Source organism: Medicago sativa, chromosome 4, assembly GCF_051527215.1.
Source record: "Medicago sativa cultivar Bolivia chromosome 4, Bolivia_mono, whole genome shotgun sequence".
NCBI classification, from domain to species: Eukaryota; Viridiplantae; Streptophyta; class Magnoliopsida; order Fabales; family Fabaceae; genus Medicago; species Medicago sativa.
In genome coordinates this window covers 11801006-11820122 of record NC_140752.1, presented here as the reverse complement: position 1 = coordinate 11820122, position 19117 = coordinate 11801006, and the positions used below count along the sequence as shown (strand labels likewise).

The window sequence follows — 19117 nt, the reverse complement described above, 5'->3', positions numbered from 1 at the left end:
GCGAACTGTTTTTGGGCTAGTTAGCGTATTTTTAATTCTTATCCTTCATGTATTGAACATTGATTAATTAATTATAATAGTTAACTTTGTTTTGGTAAAAAAAAATTAATTAGTACTTGGACGCACGGGAAGTTGATTATCTCATTGGCTAATAAATGAGGTAGTTGATCATGAAATAAAATAATAGTTGTTGTTGAGCATGAGTTAATGCTTCCAAAAGACAACAACAACCACCAAATATTATACCACTAAATCGGATCGACTACATGAAACGAAATATGTCATATTGTGCTATCATAAACCATATTTAGATCCAACTCATTAATCTATAAATCTTTCCTAATAGTTTTTCTTAGGCTTAATAGTAGTTTTCGCCCCTTAACTTTCACGAAGTTGCCATTTTGGCCATAAGAAAAAAAAACTACAAATATTTCAGCCCCCTAACTTTCAAGGGGTAATTGAAGTTTTGTTAATTTCAGGAGGATAATTGACAAAACTTACAATTTCATAGGGTAATAGCCTATTTACTCATTTACAAACTCTTACTCGTTTATTAAGTGCAATTTTAATATTTCAGCGCTCGTTTAATAGTAATACACATTTATTTTTAATCTCTATTTTCTATCTTATCTGTCTCTTTCCATTCTTAGTCTCTCTCTCTCCAGTGGTAGGTGGTTGTGTTTCTAAGAATCAATTTAGCCTCCATCCATATTATTTCCTCTCCTATATATACCCGAATACATGCACTTAAACAAGCAACAATTGATTTCGAATCCTTAGTTATATTTCATAGATATCCCACGGCAGTCCCAAACAATGAGGAATGTGATCAGGTATAGTTTTGCACCTTTGTAAAAATATTAGTCGATATCAACTCTTTTTAATATTGGAGACTTTAAAATTCAACTCTTTTTTTTGTGAAGTTCGATCTTGAATGTTACTACCTCCGTTCCTTTTTAATTGTCACATTTTGACATTTTACACAAACCAAGACAATCAATAAATGTTGTTACTTTTGATACAATAAGTTCTATTTTTACTATAATAACCTTATTTATTTAATGGATCATTACATATATTTCTCTCTCCATAATAATAAATAAGGGTAATATTAGTAAAATAACATTTATTTTTGCATTGAACTATGTAAAGTGACACTTAAATAGGAACAAAAAAATTCTCCAAAAGTGACACTTAAAAAGGAACGGAGGGAGTATTATGTATAGAGTTGGTGATTTTCATCGCTGGTTTCGTCTTGCATCTTATATTCATATATTTTTTATGTTTTTTAATATGATGTTGTTTTCAGTTCTTTAGCGACCACGGTTACAATAATTTTGCTTGGAATATTTCTCAATTTTATGCTCTTTCTCGGTTTGGGTTTTTGTACAATCGATTGTTTTAGGACGTGGGTTGGTCAGCTACCGACCTATGCCACTAAAATTAATGACACTCAAGTAGAATCCTTAATTCATGTTGATCTTGACAACAAGCACATTTTTCATTAATTAACCATTAATTTGGTTTTTAAACTATCATTCTCTCGTCAATTTAATCTAAAACTGTAGAAATAAACATACTAATCATTACTCCCTCCATTCCTTTTTATTTGATGTTTTAGCTGATTACACACATATTAAGGAATCATTAAAGAATGAAAATAGTTGTAGAATTGGACTACAATACCCTTATTTTATTTTTTGGCTGCCATGATTACTCCTTGCTTTTTTCTTCTCAAATTCCAAATCTTCTTAAATGAACAGTGGGAGTATACAATTCTAATTTCAATACATTTATTACTTACACTTCCAAAAAATGAATGTGGGAGTATACAATTTTTTCATCCAAAAAATAATTGTGGGAGTATACCAACAATTGATAACGTAATTAATTTTTTCATAACGTAATTAATTGTGATAAGGGTAAAATTGGACAAACAATACCAACAATTCTAAAACATCAAATATTTTGAAATAAAACTTAAGAGCTAAAACATCAAATAAAAAGGAATGGAGGGAGTAGTATATATTTCTATAATTTAAGAACCAAATTGAGAATATACTGGATTAACATATTTTCTACTACCTCCGTCCCTATATATAAGACCCTTTTGCTAAAATCACGGGAATTAAGAAAGTGGATATTTGTATTAAAGTTGTTAGTAATTACTACTACCTCTGTTCCTTTTTAATTGTCACATTTTGACATTTTACACATACCAAGACAATAAATAAATGTTACTACTTTTGATACAATTTTGATACAATAATTTATACTTTTACCATAATGACCTTATTCATTTAATATCTTCTTTCATATACTTCTCTCTCCACAATAAATAACTAAGGGTAATAATGGTAAAACAACATTTAATGTTGCATTGAACTTTGTAAGTGACAGTTAATTTGAAACAAAAATTTTCTCCAAAAGTGACACTTAAAAAGGAACGGAGGGAGTATTGTTTTTACAATTTTATCCTTAAGAGAGAGAGTTAGTTTATGTTTTCCATATGTTATTTATTGCTAATTGAAGAAAAAGATGTATGATAAATAGGGGCATGTATGTAAAGAAATAATTAATGTAGTTGGAAATAGCAAAGGGGTCTTATAAAAAGGGACAAATTTTTTTTTCAAAAGGGTCTTATAATTAGGGACGGAGGTAGTATAATTTATTATTTTTCATTATTTTTAGGGTCCGTTTGGTACACATGATAATGAGACATATGATAAAATATTTTGTTTTATTTTATCTTTTACTTTTAAAGTTAATAGTAACATTAAAGATGTGTTTAACATGGACCTTTTAAAAATGATCCAAAGATGGAAGTTTTCCATTTTTATATTATTTTATTAAAATTTATTAAAAATATGATGATCCACCGTTGGTTTGGGTATATATTAGACAACCCCTTAAATTAGCGTTTGTTTTAAATAGACCTCCCAAATGATATTAGAGCATCCACAATGCTAGGTGCTTCACCTATTTAGCACCGTAATTAATAAGCACCTTTATTGTGGAGAGAAAATGTTTGGTGCTTGTAAAGAATGGTGGCTATATAAGCACCCTCTCTCTCTTTAATTTTCGTGGGGCATATGTAATAAATTGTAAACAAACCAATAAACTTTTTTGAAATACAACGACATTGAGTTATTAATAGGATCTATTTATTAACTTTTTTCCTGAGGTGCTGGGTTGGAGAGATTGGGTGCTTATTAAGTAATATTGTTGAAAATTAAAAAAATAGATGACGTGTACATGCATGACCTAGCGCCCAAAATGGAGTGCTCTGTCGCTGATGGTCTTAGATGTGCCAGTAAACATTATGGAGAATTAATTGTATGGGCACAACCACAAATAAAATATATTTAAGCACACATACATAAAAATACTTATCATTTGATTATGGCGTTTAATTATTTTATAGGTCCTTGAAATATTTTATCCCTAAACAAAAAAAAAGTTTGTAATCAAGTCCCTAAACTACAATATTTTTTGTAATTAGCTTCATCAATTACACTTTTGTTAGTTAGACATATTATTTATTATGCATAGTTCTATCGTCTATCACCATATCAGAGTAAGACAAAATATGATAGAGATATAATAAAGGGAAATAGAGAAAAAAGATATTGAAAAGAGATGTACTAGAGATTAAAGAGAGATATGAAAGAGAGAATGAGATAAAGTGGATATAGATGAAAGAATACGGTGAAAGAGATAAATGAGGGGAAAATTCGTTGAGTATGTCTCTCTCCTATCTTCTATACATTCTCTTTTTTCAACTTTCCTCTCTCTACCATATTTCTTCTCCCTCTGAGTGGGAGATAAACAAGAGAGAGATGCAAAATAAATATTCTTTTCTAAACTCTCCCTCTCATTTCATCTCTTCTCTCTCCCTCTCCCATCCTCTCTAAAGTTGATTCTCTCTCTTCTCCCCCTTTCATATATTCTCTCTTCTATCTATATATCATCTCTTTTATCTCGCATTCTCTTTTTCATATCTCGCTCCCCTCTCTCAGCTCTCTCCTTTTGCAGATAATTAGATAATTACATTTATAAACATTAATATATTTATATATATCGCATTGTAGGTCCTTAAACTACTTGAGGATTTTTAAATAGGTCCATATACTAAAAAAAAATACAATCATGTCCTTGAACTATTATATTTTTTGGCTTAAATTTAGTTTTGACGCTCTTATTTTGATTGAAATTAGATTTTAACACCCTATTTTGAAATCCAAATTTTAACCCCACTGTATTATATATTTTCAAGATTTTCCCCCTATAATATATTTTTTCAGGATTTTAGGGGTCAACAAATCCTAAAAATTATAAAACAGTGAGGCTAAAATTCCGAATTTTAAAATAGCGAGTTAAACTTCAATTTCAGTCAAAATTGAATTTAAGAATACATTTTTTGCAATTATGCTCTTTTATTACATGTTGACTAACAAGAGTCTAACTAATTGATCTAATTGCAAGAAAAAAATTAGTTTAAGGATTTGATTACAAACTTTTCTAATTTAAAAATCTATTTATAATTTCCAAATAATTTAGGAACCTAAAAAATAATTAAACCTTTATTTATTTATTTACAATAACATATTATTTAAGTGTTTCAATTTTACATTTTCCCATCTATATATGTGCCTAAATAAAATCATGTGATGTTGTGATCAAGCAAGTATAATCCTCAACTTTATAACGTTATTTTATTAAAAATGTCTTCCATAACTATTTAAAATGCCTAATTTGGAGCTTTCAACAGACCACCCCCTTCAAAGAGAAAGAGACCACATTCGGAAATATCGTCAAGTACGGTGCAATCAGGTGATATATAATTATTTGTATTTGTATTTCATGTTGAGTAATTTTGATTTGCCTTAAATATAATTTTGCTTTTTGGAATATATGACTAAAAGTTTTTATTTTAGCAATGTTAGAGATTAAATAGTTAGACCAAAATTCTCCTCAATGGAGTTTTCTAAGAGTCCACCTTCAAATTCTTCTCAATGAAGTTTCTATATTGTATAACATTAGGTGAATGAGCAATTCATAATCTAGAATTGCGTTCAAGAATCAATGTGATACTCATCGACCACATTTGATGTTTATGGATGAATCTATTGTTTCATTCTTGTTTTCGGGGAAAGGTCATGGTTGTGTGGACAAAGTAACTAATCATGGTAACACCGTTCACGATACCGTTTTGTAGGATTCATTGCCTCTTTTTATTAGAACCCTCTTAAAAAGGTAAAAATAAAGAAAACAAAGAAAGGGGGAGAAAAAAAAGTTACAAAAAGCGAACAAGAGGATTTCTTTAGGGACCAATTTGGATTATCAACTTGTTCGTTTTCTGTAACTTTTTTCTCCCATTATTTGTTTCTTTATTTTGACCTTTTTAAGAGGGTTTTGGTTTGACACGTCCACCCCCACCCCTCCTCTTATGAGTGAATGGCAGACGAAGGGAGTTTCTTGGGGGTGCCGACCTAGTTGGGATGTCCAGTTTCACCCTGATGTTCTTCTCACACTGAAGTGATGATGTCCTTAGCCCTAGGGGCGTAGCCCTTCATATACAAGGGGTAGCCTTGGCTACCCCAAAAAATATATTAGTTTTGAATTAGTTGGTATGTATTTATATCTAGCTACCTCAAATAATTAATAAACATTGAGCTACCCCAATCAAGTTCAGTTGTCGAAAATTAGCATAAATAATAAAGTAAAAATTTACTGCATGATTGATAGATTTATTTGTAATTGTCTGGTATTTCCAATCGCAATAACAACTATAGAGAAAACTTTTTTAACAATTAAAATTATCAAGACAATAGTCATAAACATATTAAATGGGCAGTAAGTCTCTTGCAAATAATCTAATTGTTTACATTGGAGAGGACATTATCATTTTATTTTGTAAACAATCAATCATAGATAAAATTGGCTTCTTGAAACATATTTTGTCCAACTTTTTTAAATAGTTATTGTCAATATTTATCATTTGTTGATGCTCAAAGTTAATTTTTATGTATTAGCTAATTTTCATATTATTTTGTTTTTAATCTCAACAACACTTGCGATTTTTAAGTTAATTTACTAAGATTTTGTTTAATTTTTGTCATAGAGATTAAATCCAAGACTAAAAACACTTTTTTATGTAAATTTTAAAAAATTGAGACAAAAATTGAGTAAATTTTGTTTAGAGGCTAAACCTAAAAAAGTATTTTATCCTTAAGTTTACTATGTTGGTTTTAAAATATTTTATTTTTTTATTTATAGTTGGCTCCTGTGCAAATTTTTTGCTAGCTTCGCTGCTGCTTAGCCCAATTTTTTTTTCATTTAAATGTTTTCTATCCATTTCTTCCAATGTTCTATTTTTTCTTTCGACAACCCCATTCTATCGAGGAGTTCTTGGATGGAAAAAATTATGAGAGATGTCATTCTCATAAAAAAAAAATACCTTGAAGGTTCATTTTCAAATTCTTCTCCATGATCACTTATTACTAAGATGATTTTTGCATCTTTTTCATTCTGAACTCTTTTGCAAATGTTTTTAAAAGTTTCAAATGATTCATCATTTTTTATTTTAAGAAAAGAACTCACGTGAATCTTAAAAAGTTATCAACATTGACAAAACCAAGAACAATAAAATATTTTTATTAACATTATAATTTTTTTTCTCTTAATAATTTCTTTAATGTTTATTTTAGGGGCGGAACCTGTTATTGCCTCTATTTATGCTGACAGTTTTGAGCTAAATCGGAGCAGTTTTCCGGAAGGTTTTGTTTTTGGTACTGGCTCCTCCAATTACCAGGTACGTTTTGTAACATTGTGAATGTTACTATGCATGTGGAAATATGCATAATCATTGCGTATGCTTTTGCTTTTTGTAATGGTCTTGCACCAAAAAAATTATGTTTAATTCCTAATGCTATAAGATTGGCCAAAGAAAAAACATGTATTAAATAAAGAGAAATTCTTAGGTGAACTCTCACCCAACACATCATTCTTTCCGGAAGGGTATGTCTTGTGAATCACTACAAGAAAACTTTTCAGTTTTTGCTTTGGGTTTATTTTTTTCTCAATTGTTTACTTAAATTGATAAATAGACTCAAATTGTGAAATTGTTCAATTTTGATTTCCTCGTAAGAGGAGGCACAACACTTGGAATAGCAGAAAGGGCATAAAAGAAGGATTTGGACAAAAATTGTAAAACATAGTTCAATTTAAGTTTCACCATTGTTAGAGACAGAATGAACCATGGCCAAAGAGAGAGTCAGTAAATGGACCCAGTTTCCATTTCTTAAATAAAAATTATATATTCTTTTAGTTTAATAATATGTGTCATGTTTTAATTGGACAGATGTAAGAATGATGTGTTGGGTGAGAGTTCACACAAAAATTTCTTTAAAATAAATGCTTGAAAGTCCAGAAATTTATAGAAAGTAATACTTCTTCCGGTCTAAAATATAAGAAAATATTCATTTCACTGATTTATTGAATAAATGATGTATCAGATTTATATTATGGAGTATTGATTATGTATGAGTTATATTATTGAATCTTAAGAATTTGAGGTTAATATGTCAACGGTATAATTTTTGTGTTGATAATGTAGTATGAAGGTGCTGTACATGAAGACGGAAGAGGAATTGGTACATGGGATATATTTGCCCATACACCAGGTATATATTTTTTTTCCTTCGATAATTATAGTTTTATTGATACTATCTAGCCAAAAACCTAGTTAGTGGATAGGCCACAAGTGCCTTACAAATCATGACCACACCTAATTGGTAGGTAGTGGTGGTTCCCAGGTGGTTCAATGGTGGTGTTGGTTTGCATGGTGGTTTATCATGGTTGTAGTGGTGTGATTTGGACGGTGTCGTGGTGGAAACTCTGGACTCGTTCAGAGTTAAACCCAAGACCTTCAATTTTTTTTTATCTATTTGGTCAACCCTATTCAGCTACTCATACCCTCAATTATAATCAGTCTACATGAACAAGAAATGAGACTTTAATTTATTACCAAACTTTCAGATGATTTATATGTTTTGATGAATGTAAATAAGTCTCAAGATATATAGAGTTTATAGACAAGTCATAGGACTTCATGTTTGTACACGTAAGATGTAAGACGTGCTTAACACACACAATTTCTACCGATAGTGTAAAATAAAAATATTAATGACAACACAAGTTTTTGTACTAGAATTCTAATAGATTTTTTTTGTTGTAGTTATTTCCTGTTAGATATTGAAGAAAAGAAACAGAAACAACGACAAATATATATAATTAATTTGATAACTCTAATGCCACTCCATGTGGCTAATGGGTGGAATCATATTTTTCTTCTAATGTGGTAATTGGTGCAACTGCATACAGGGATGGTAAAGGATGGAAAGAATGCAGATGTAGCTATTGATCACTATCATCGTTATAAGGTACCTCTAATGTGATATATAATTTCAGATTAATTGATACAAATTGTAATTGTAGATCAAATCATTTTAGTCCTTAAATAAATCAAATAATTTTAGTGATCAAAAGGTAATAATAGATTGACAATGTAAAAAAAGATGTATAGATTTTACTTTATGAATCTCTATTTTTTTTTCTTCTAGTATATGTGTTAACCATTTTTACATCTTAATAGGAAGATGTTCAAATCATGAAGAATATGAATACAGATGCATACAGATTCTCCATATCTTGGCCAAGGATATTGCCAAGTAATAGAAAATGTTTAATTTGCTTACATCATTAATGAGTTTCAACTGGTTGTATCTTCCATATGCATTAACAACTCTAACAAATATGCAGAAGGAAAACTAAGTGGCGGTGTAAACCAAGCAGGAATCATATTTTACAACAACCTGATCAATGAGCTACTTGCTAATGGTAATGCATTATATTCCATACTTTATTAGTATATCATATTCATGATGTTCATATTCATAATAATACAAATTGATGGAATTATTGATCCAGGTCAAATACCATATGTGACCCTTTTTCATTGGGATCTTCCCCAGGCCTTACAAGATGAGTATGGAGGCTTTGTCAGCACGAATATTTTGTAAGTATCATGACACAAATTTGATAAAAAATGCACATACAAAATTGAGAAAAAGATTAGAATGTTTTGGATACTTCAGAACGTTTTGTACTGCGATTAGAATGATCTCCATACACTCAGGCTTTGTTTGGGAGTTTGGAGGGGAGGGGAGGGGAGGGTTTTGGAAAAAAGGAAGGAGCAAGTGGAAGAAATATAAGACATTGGAAGGAGAGGGCTTTGGAGGTTAATTTTTTACTCATAATAAAAAATCTCCCTCATTTGGGGGAACTCAAAAATTGTATTGGGGGAGGGTTTTGGGGGGTTATTGTTGCGAATTCGATGAGAAACTCACACCAATAACAACTTGATGTGTGGAGCAAGGGATAATAAAGCAACCAATAATCAAAGTGAATAGAACAGTTATAATCACAAGCCAAAAGTAGAAAACAACATAGCAAGAGAAAAGAAGAAGAGAGAACACAAAGAATCTGTTTACCCAGTTCGGTCCAAATTGACCTAGTTTGGGGGAGAGAGCAGCCCTCCGTTCCACTATATGATGAGTAACGTTACAAAAGAGATGGATTACAAGAATAAGTCTCCCGCCTAATTCTACCCAAATCCCAGCCTCTTCCCGTAACCAAGAGACTCAATCCTAATAGTGTTTCCCAAGGTGAATCAACCCTCAAAACCTAGTGTTTGTTTCAAAGAGACAAACTCTATACAAACCCTAGTTTTGTTGTTGCCTTTCTAAACCCTTGTTTCAGCCCCCTCTATCTCAAGGTTTACACTGATACAATGCCTATATTTATAGTAAAAGAAACTCCCATAAAATTGTACCAAATCTGGCCCAAAAAATACGTTCCTGAAAAATAACAGCACGCAAAATCGGGCCCCGATTTTTACCATTCGGGCACCGATTTTTCCAGTACCAAACTGCTCCCAAAGACAGCCAAAATCGGCCCCCGATTTTTGCCATTCGGGCCCCGATTTGTACTTTCAGCAAACATCAATTTTTGGTCTCCAAACTCCAATTTTGAGTCACTTTCACAACAATCTCCACCTTGACTCCAAATTAGTGATGATGCCCATTTAACATCAACACCTTGCTGCTCTTTCCCTTGTTCCCACTACACCAAGTAGCTCCACAAGTTTACACCCTAATCCCTTCAGCCATCGGAATGTCTTCCGCCTTCTCGAAGGTACTTGCAGTCTAACTACGCCAGGAATTTTAGGTAGTTCCACAAGCCTTTACCATAACCTCTTCAACACGAGACATCTCCCGCTTCCTTGAAGATCTACTTGTTCCCAATCACCCTTGGCTTTTAGAGTAATCCACAAGTATACACCTCCCATCCCTTCAGCCCTCGGAATGTCTTCCGCCTTCTCGAAGGTCCTTGCAGTCTAACTACGCTAGGTATTTTAGGTAGTCCCACAAGCATTCACCGTGACATCTTCAACACAGGACATCTCCCGCTTCCTTGAAGGTCTCCTTGCATCCAATCACCCTTGGCCTTTTTTTAGGGTAATCCCGCAAGCTGTGCAGTACATTCTTCAACCTTATGAAGAAATCCCTTGCTCACCATAGAGCATAGCACCCAAGGTCCTCCATAGCCGTACCATTACCGGTGTGTTCAACTCCACCTCAAGCTGAGCGTACTTTACCTCAACTAGCAAATGCGTACATCCCATTATGTCTTCAACCTTGAAACTCCACCTCAACAGGTAGATCATGAGTATTGTTGCCTCCGCCTCTCCAGACTGATCATGAGTATTCTTACCACCGCCTCTCCAGGCTGATGTTGAGTGTTTAACGTCTCTCCAGACGAACACCGCTCCACTAGGCATCAATCCCAAGGTGACCAACATCACCTTCTTCATCCAAACAACACCACACCATCAGAGCACCCGCATCCTCAAGACGCACCTCAATGTTCTCCAAATCACCAATGATTTTGTTGAACTCCACAAGTAGCTCCATGACGGCCTTTAACTTTACCATCCTGAATAAGTAAAGTTGTTGCTTTAGGAATTGCCGACGAGCCAAAGACTTTGTCATATACAAATATTCGAACTTTGACCACATCGATGCCGCGGTTGTATCCTTTGTTGCTTCTCTCAAAACTTTATCTCCGAGGAACAAGACAATGGCACTCCTGGCCTTGTCCACCATCTCGGTCTTCTCCGCACGTGACATGGTGACCGGTAACGCACCTTCACCCTTCAAAGCTTTCTCACACTTTTGCTGTATTAACACCGCTTCCATCTTTACCTTCCATAACCCAAAATCGTTATCTCCGGTAAACTTCTCAATATCCCACTTCGAACCCATGGTACTAGATTATCCTTTGACCTTGCCCCACGGTGGGCGCCAATTGTTGCGAATTCGATGAGAAACTCACACCAATAACAACTTGATGTGTGGAGCAAGGGATAATAAAGCAACCAATAATCAAAGTGAATAGAACAGTTATAATCACAAGCCAAAAGTAGAAAACAACATAGCAAGAGAAAAGAAGAAGAGAGAACACAAAGAATCTGTTTACCCAGTTCGGTCCAAATTGACCTAGTCTGGGGGAGAGAGCAGCCCTCCGTTCCACTATATGATGAGTAACGTTACAAAAGAGATGGATTACAAGAATAAGTCTCCCGCCTAATTCTACCCAAATCCCAGCCTCTTCCCGTAACCAAGAGACTCAATCCTAATAGTGTTTCCCAAGGTGAATCAACCCTCAAAACCTAGTGTTTGTTTCAAAGAGACAAACTCTATACAAACCCTAGTTTTGTTGTTGCCTTTCTAAACCCTTGTTTCAGCCCCCTCTATCTCAAGGTTTACACTGATACAATGCCTATATTTATAGTAAAAGAAACTCCCATAAAATTGTACCAAATCTGGCCCAAAAAATACGTTCCTGAAAAATAACAGCACGCAAAATCGAGCCCCGATTTTTACCATTCGGGCGCCGATTTTTCCAGTACCAAACTGCTCCCAAAGACAGCCAAAATCGGCCCCCGATTTTTTCCATTCGGGCCCCGATTTGTACTTTCAGCAAACATCAATTTTTGGTCTCCAAACTCCAATTTTGAGTCACTTTCACAACAGTTATGGAGGGTTTATATGAATTTTTCAAATCCAATCTATGTTGTTATTATATTCTTAAAATTAAAAGTATATTAATCATAAGTATTAGTTTATCATTCTCTAAAAAATTGTTCTTTCAAAAAATGTGAATTTTTTGTCCATTTTTCTATATATTTCCAACCCCCCAAAGCCCTCCCCTCCCTTCCCCTCCAAACTCCCAAACAAAGCCTCACACTTTAGAGAGAAAACTACAAAGGACGATGAAACTCTTTATTATTAAATGTGATAGATATGAGAAATATGAGTGATATATATGTATGTGATATATCAACTGAATACAAAACAAGTACTTATATGCTAAATTGAGTTACTTGCTCTACAAGCCACTAACCAACTAACTAACTAGTTAGTTACTAACTAACCAACCAACCAACAACATAGTTGATTTATCCACAACTAACTAACATTAGAATATGAATTATACATCAACAAAATTTTCATTCAAGAAATAATAAATTGAGGATAGAGCATTATGACATTTTTTTTATTCATATAGTTGATTGTTTAATTTCTATATGCAGAGATGATTTTAAGGACTTCGTGGATATATGCTTCAAGGAATTTGGAGACAGAGTAAAGCATTGGGTTACTTTTAATGAGCCATTCTCTTACACTTTGAATACATCAGATTGGTACCAGGCCACACACAACCAACTTCTTGCTCATGCAGCTGTTTTCGAATTGTATAAAACCACATATCAGGCTCAAAATGGTATAATAGGCATTGGATTAAACTCTCACTGGTTTAAACCATACTCAACTGACCCATTAGATCTAAAAGCTGCCGAAGACGCCCTTGATTTCATGTTTGGATGGTAACCACTATACTTTTTGACCGTTTCTACAACAACCATGGATCACGACAAAATTGGGACCGTATAATTTGAAATCTTTTTTATCTGTTTACAGGTTTATACAGCCGCTAACAACAGGAAAGTATCCAGTAAGCTTGGTGTCTTATGTGCCAGATTTACCAACGTTCACTGCAGAGCAATCTAAGAGTCTTATTGGGTCATATGATTTTATTGGAATCAATTACTACACCAGCATGTATGCTGCCAATGCAACGAAACCATAGTCACAGAATTCGCTGGGTCCACCACGAACCGCGAACCGGGTTCGAACGAACCGGTTCGCGGTTCTTTAACGAACTGGTTCGCTTAGAATTCGACTGAAATTCGTCATATATAACGAACCAGAGAACCAGCTCTCAAAAATAAAAATTTGAACTAATTAATCGGCCTGGGGAAGCGAAACATCACTTTTATTAAAGTGACGAGCTACTGGCCCCACCAGCACAACATGCAAATATTACTTTAATTGCAAAAGTAATGTGCACTGGCCCCACCAGAGGCGAATTCTTTGCGAGTGAAGAACCGCGTACCCGAACCCGTACCACGTACCGAGGCGAATTGCGAACCGTGTGACTATGAACGAAACCAATTCCTATACAGTCTGGATCAGGCGGCGCTGACGGTGTCAATAGTGTTTTCAATACTGTTAATGTGACTTTAACAGGTAAGAACACCTTTCTTACCACTCCTAATGAAGATGGCATACATCATTAATAGAAAAATCAATGTGTGCTATGATTCCTTGTTTGACATAAATTGTTTTCTGGTATGATTCATGACAGATAAGAATAAAGATGGGACATACATTGGAGCATGGGTGAGTAAGACTCTCTTGAGATTATTGTTACATCTTATTTGATTGATTACTAAACAATATGTGCAGGCTGCAACTTGGCTATATGTTTGTCCAAAGGGGATTCAGGACCTACTGTTGTACACAAAGGAAAAGTATAACAATCCTACGATTATCATAACAGAAAATGGTAATATTTATAATACATTCTTTTATTTTTTTTATTTACGTCTAACATAAAATTTAAGAAAATATATTATGTATATATCAATCATTTTTTATATTAAATCTACTAATTGTCATTAAAAAAAGCAAATACTTCTAATATTCTCTCATAGTGTATTTCGTTCTCCTTTTTTCAGTGTCTAATAAACTAAAATTTGAAAATTCTAATAAATTTAAATCATAGGTATGAATGAAGTCAATGATCCTACACTATCACTCGAAGAGGCGCTCATGGATACTAACAGAATTGATTACTTTTATCGTCATCTATATTATCTTTTATCTGCAATGAGGTAGCACCCTCTATTTACTTAAATCAGAATCAATTATATTATTTTCGCACTCTAATTTTTTAGTTTTATGCATTTAATTTTAACTATATTGTTGTTTTTTGGTTTTTTGTGTGAAGGCAAGGTGTGAATGTAAAAGGATACTTTGCATGGTCCCTTTTGGACAACTTTGAATGGAATGACGGATACACTGTGCGTTTTGGAATTAACTTTGTTGATTATGACAATGATCTTAGAAGACACCCTAGGCTCTCTGCCCGGTGGTTTAGGAAGTTTCTTGAACATAATAGAATTATTGGTTGATGCATGTCATCATGACCACCAATAATACTGTGTGAGCTTTGTCATTAACTACGAGCAACTTTAATCTTGAATTTGTTGTTATTTTTTTTGTGTTTTCAACACAAGTGTACTCTAGTCTCTCTTTTTCATTTCTTTCTTGTAAGTCGTCAGCAAAACTCTAGTTTCTTCTTCTTCATCAATAAAGAGGGGTGATTTAAGGTCATTTTTTGATCCAAAATCACCCCATGTATCTCGTTTTTCTCTTTCCTTTTTTTATTAAAATAAGTGATTTTCACATTTATTTCGTTCTTTTATTTTGTGATTTAGTGGTCTTAGTGCGACGTGAGTGTGTTTGCGCATTTGTGTGGCGTTGTTTGCCTTTCTTGTTTCGCTCAGGTCTTGGTTTAGTTTAGATTGTCATATCAGTTTCGATCCAATGCAGATTCAATCAATGAATTTGACGTCCTCCACGTTGCAGATCTGGATACATGGGTATTCCGGAGACTTTAATATAGTCATATGTGTAGGCTTTTGTACTTTGTCGTTTTATGCTATTAACATGGATGATGTGAGTTTGTTCGCAAATTCATCCTTTTTTGTTTTTAGCAAATTTGCATTGTATGAATGTACTATATCTATTTAAATGAATGAATATCATTTATTTTTGTCAAAAAAAGTCTTGGATTTGTTGTTTTTTAATAAAAATCTGGAATTTGTTTTCTTAATTAACAATTATTTATATGTGTTACAAATGCGTACATTTTTAATCATGTTCTGTTTTGTAATAATTAATTTAGATTTGTTTCATAAGCAAATATTTATTGATCATGAGAAGATAGGGATGTGCAAAAAAACCAAAAAACTGAACCGAACTACTAAACTGAATCGAACCAAACTAAAAAAAATTTGAATCATTACTAACAGTTCTGGAACTGAACTGAAACAGTTCAGTTCAATTCAAAATAGTTTGGTTGGGTTCGAAATAGAAAAAAAAGAGGTGGCATAGGTTTATGTGCTTATATTGTGTTACCTTTGTTTTATATTGTGTTACCTTTGTTTTATGCTATGTTCCTTTGTTTTATTCGTATTCGAGGCTTTTTATATTTGGAATCGATTGATCTACCCTGCTTCAGGCACGATTGAGACTCATTTGCATATTAGATTATCCGACAAGGACATCTATTTCATTTGGAGCATTAACAGCTGATATTCTATTTGATTAACTTTGCAAATGAGTTATATCTTGAGGATCAAGATGAGACAATAATATTTTCTCTCAAATAATTTATTTGAACTTCAGGTTCACATTTTCACCTGCTTATTATCTCCCCCTAATATTGGGAAAAATAATCCATCAATTGATAAACAACCTACTGGGCTGTAAATAAGTTGGCTCAGCACAATTAATGATAGATGGAGATTCATATTGAATATATTTTCCCAATATTGTTTCAAAATTTATCTTAGTGCATTATATTGGAGCAATTGTGATATATACAACACATCCAAAATCCACTTAGATGAGAAATATTAGGTTGTTAACCTAAAACCAATGATATATTAAGGGGATGACGTATATATAGTAATGTGTTGGCTTGATGCAAATCAATATCTCAACATAAAAGATTACTGATTCCCAAAATAGAGTTTATAAGACATGGTCTCATAACCAACTAGAGTTTATAAGTTATGATCTCGTAAGTATCAATCATACAATTAACTTTAGACGTCTAAAGAATGGATCTTCATGTCTATTTTTATGAGCATATGCTACCAGTTGTTCAATATCAATTGACAAATGATACTTATCAAATGCTTTTTGAAAAGTTCAGAAAATAAACTCTTAGTCAAATTTGTTAAAATAATAATTTCACAAACTTCTGGTTGTTGATATACATGTGATCATTTAGTTGATGTATCAATTCAAATCATATAATATTCAAGTGATTCACATGATCAATGTATTAATTTAAATATCAACTTATATATGTGAGATGCTCATTCTTTTAAATTGTCAACTTTTTCTGGGAGCTAGTAACACACGATAGTTACTAGATTGAAGAATCTTCTGGCTCTTCAATATATATCCATTTTTTTCAACTAGTTTCTGCATCATAGTAGATCCGGGATAACCCAACCGGTCTTGCCAAAGATTTGTAAACTTCTGGTTTACAATAATATGTGCTTCCATTGCACTAATAATATAATATGTAAACTTAAGGTTTACAATAATATGTGCTTCCATTGCACTAATATAAGTGTAGTATAAATCAGAGATAAAAATATATTTTTTTAGTACACTTATTTTCTTCAGAGTATATCTCGTAATATGGGGATATTTAACATTTTTTTTCATCTTCAATATGATATCAAATTAGAATGATATCCTTGAAACGTAATAAATTTCTATGAATTTAGTTTCATATAACGCTCTTCTGGATATCATATAATGCATTCTCAGTGCGTAATTCTATTACTCATTATAACAATATATTTGCTCTTTTGGAGCCTTCAATATTTTTTATTTATTTTTTACCACATCAAATGTAATAATAAAATTCGTTTCTTTGTATCATTCATCTAAACATTTTTATAGTCTTTTGCATAAGAAATCTTTCATTTTCAAACAATATCCAACAAAATATACATAAAATTATCGTGCTCCTTAGTGAATCCAAGTTCTAGGATCAATACTTGGTCGAAACCTCGTAATAGTTTATGCATACTTTTTAGAAGGAATCAATAATACAAATCTAATTTATAGTTATTTTGTCAACTAACAAGAATCTCATTTCAAAACAATATAGTTCATAAATCTTAATTGTTTCAAAAGTTATCAAATTCATAAGCACAATACCTACTATTTCATTAGAAAAGAAATTATGTGGAGCTTTCTACCCAAAAAAAAAATAATAATAACAATATGGAGCACAAATTATAAGTATCGAATATGTAAAGAGATGACATTACCTCTAATTTTTATGTCTTGTGCGAACTCATTAGTAGTAAAGATCATAATCATCATAAGCTATGAGTAATAAACTTTTACCACTTTCACATGTATCATATCAATTGTAATGTCTACTATATCAATGTCTTGCTACTTCATGAGCCGATTCAAGGGACAACTTTTTTTTTTAATTTTGTTTCGTCCAACTTAAACTATGATAAAATAGATCTTATATATTTCAACTGTGACCAAAAGATGTAGTTCTTCGAGAACTCAACCACAAACCTCTATCGACAATGACAAAGGAAATCACAATAGTTTTATTTTGCAATCTTTCACGAATGCTTGATATTAAGTTATTAGTTCTAGAACTATATCTCAAATCTTTATAAACAAACAAAAACATTATCCATTCTTTGAGCAATCCTTCAGGGATTCATTAATATCACAAGAAAAAAAATAGTTCTTCAAGAACTATATCATAAAAGATCTTCATTGTTTGAGAAATTTTTCAAGGACGCTTCAATGTTAAATTTTAGTTCTTCTTTTGTTTACACATAGGAAGTATACTCACGGGTATGATGCAATGATCGGTACATCAAATGATGTCAAATGATCTGATTATGCTCATAAAATAAAGAAACGGTTACAACTATAACACATGAACAATTATTGATATTTTAACATGCTACTCATGATGGTAATAGTGACAGCTCCTAATGTGTAAAAACTCAAACATGAAAAAAAACATATTTCATCTTTAGATACAATTATCGATCATTAGAATAACATCTAATGTAATATTTTTCTCTAAATTAATTTCAGAAGATAAAACACAACAATTTAGAAAGTAGCTCAAAATCTAAATCAATTCAAAATTGGTAAATAAACAATAGACGGTAAGAAGCCAAGAAAGCAATATTTTCATAAACTTAATTAAAAACAAATAACAACAAGAGATGGTTGGGAAGGACTTACAACGACTATATGCAAAGCAAACATAAGTCTGTACCACGTACAACGAATAGTAAAATTTCAGTGATAAGTTTTTCTATAAGTTCTTGTTTTGCTTATCTAAATTCGCCATCATTTTTTATTGTAATGAATGCAAATTTTTATTCTTATGACTCTTTGTGACCGATCATACACAATATATCTTATATAATCAAACAAAGTTAAAAACAAAAACAATGAGAAAGAACATGACAAGATAATCATGTTGATCGTGAATAGAAGTGGAAAAAAATGATGAGAAGAATAAAATTTCTAGCAATATAATTTTCAAGGTAATTAAACCATCATTTTGATAGAATATTTCTTCAATATTAAATTTTAGTTCTTCAAGAACTATATATATCTCAAACCTTCATAAACCATGATAAAAATTTGATTGTTTGCAATCCTTCAGGGATGCTTTAATATTTTTTTTTTAATTCTTCAGGAATTATGTCACTCATGATCTTCATAATGATCAAGAACAATTCTTTCTTGTTTGTAATCCTTCAGGGATTCTTCAATGCAAATTC

At 32.2% G+C, this 19117-nt stretch overlaps 1 protein-coding gene across 1 annotated transcript; it reads left to right on the top strand.

The window, feature by feature from the left end:
• The first annotated feature begins 680 nt into the window (after positions 1-680).
• Positions 681-14936, top strand: LOC146926344 (beta-glucosidase 13-like). Its single transcript, XM_085758715.1, has 15 exons — positions 681-833; positions 4772-4833; positions 6711-6814; positions 7619-7685; positions 8386-8444; positions 8657-8732; positions 8824-8901; positions 8992-9079; positions 12719-13012; positions 13107-13272; positions 13640-13715; positions 13834-13868; positions 13935-14034; positions 14254-14362; positions 14479-14936. Exons 1-15 carry the CDS (start codon positions 817-819, stop codon positions 14660-14662), a joined length of 1515 nt encoding a protein of 504 aa, XP_085614841.1. The 5' UTR covers positions 681-816; the 3' UTR covers positions 14663-14936.
• The last annotated feature ends 4181 nt before the right edge of the window (positions 14937-19117 follow it).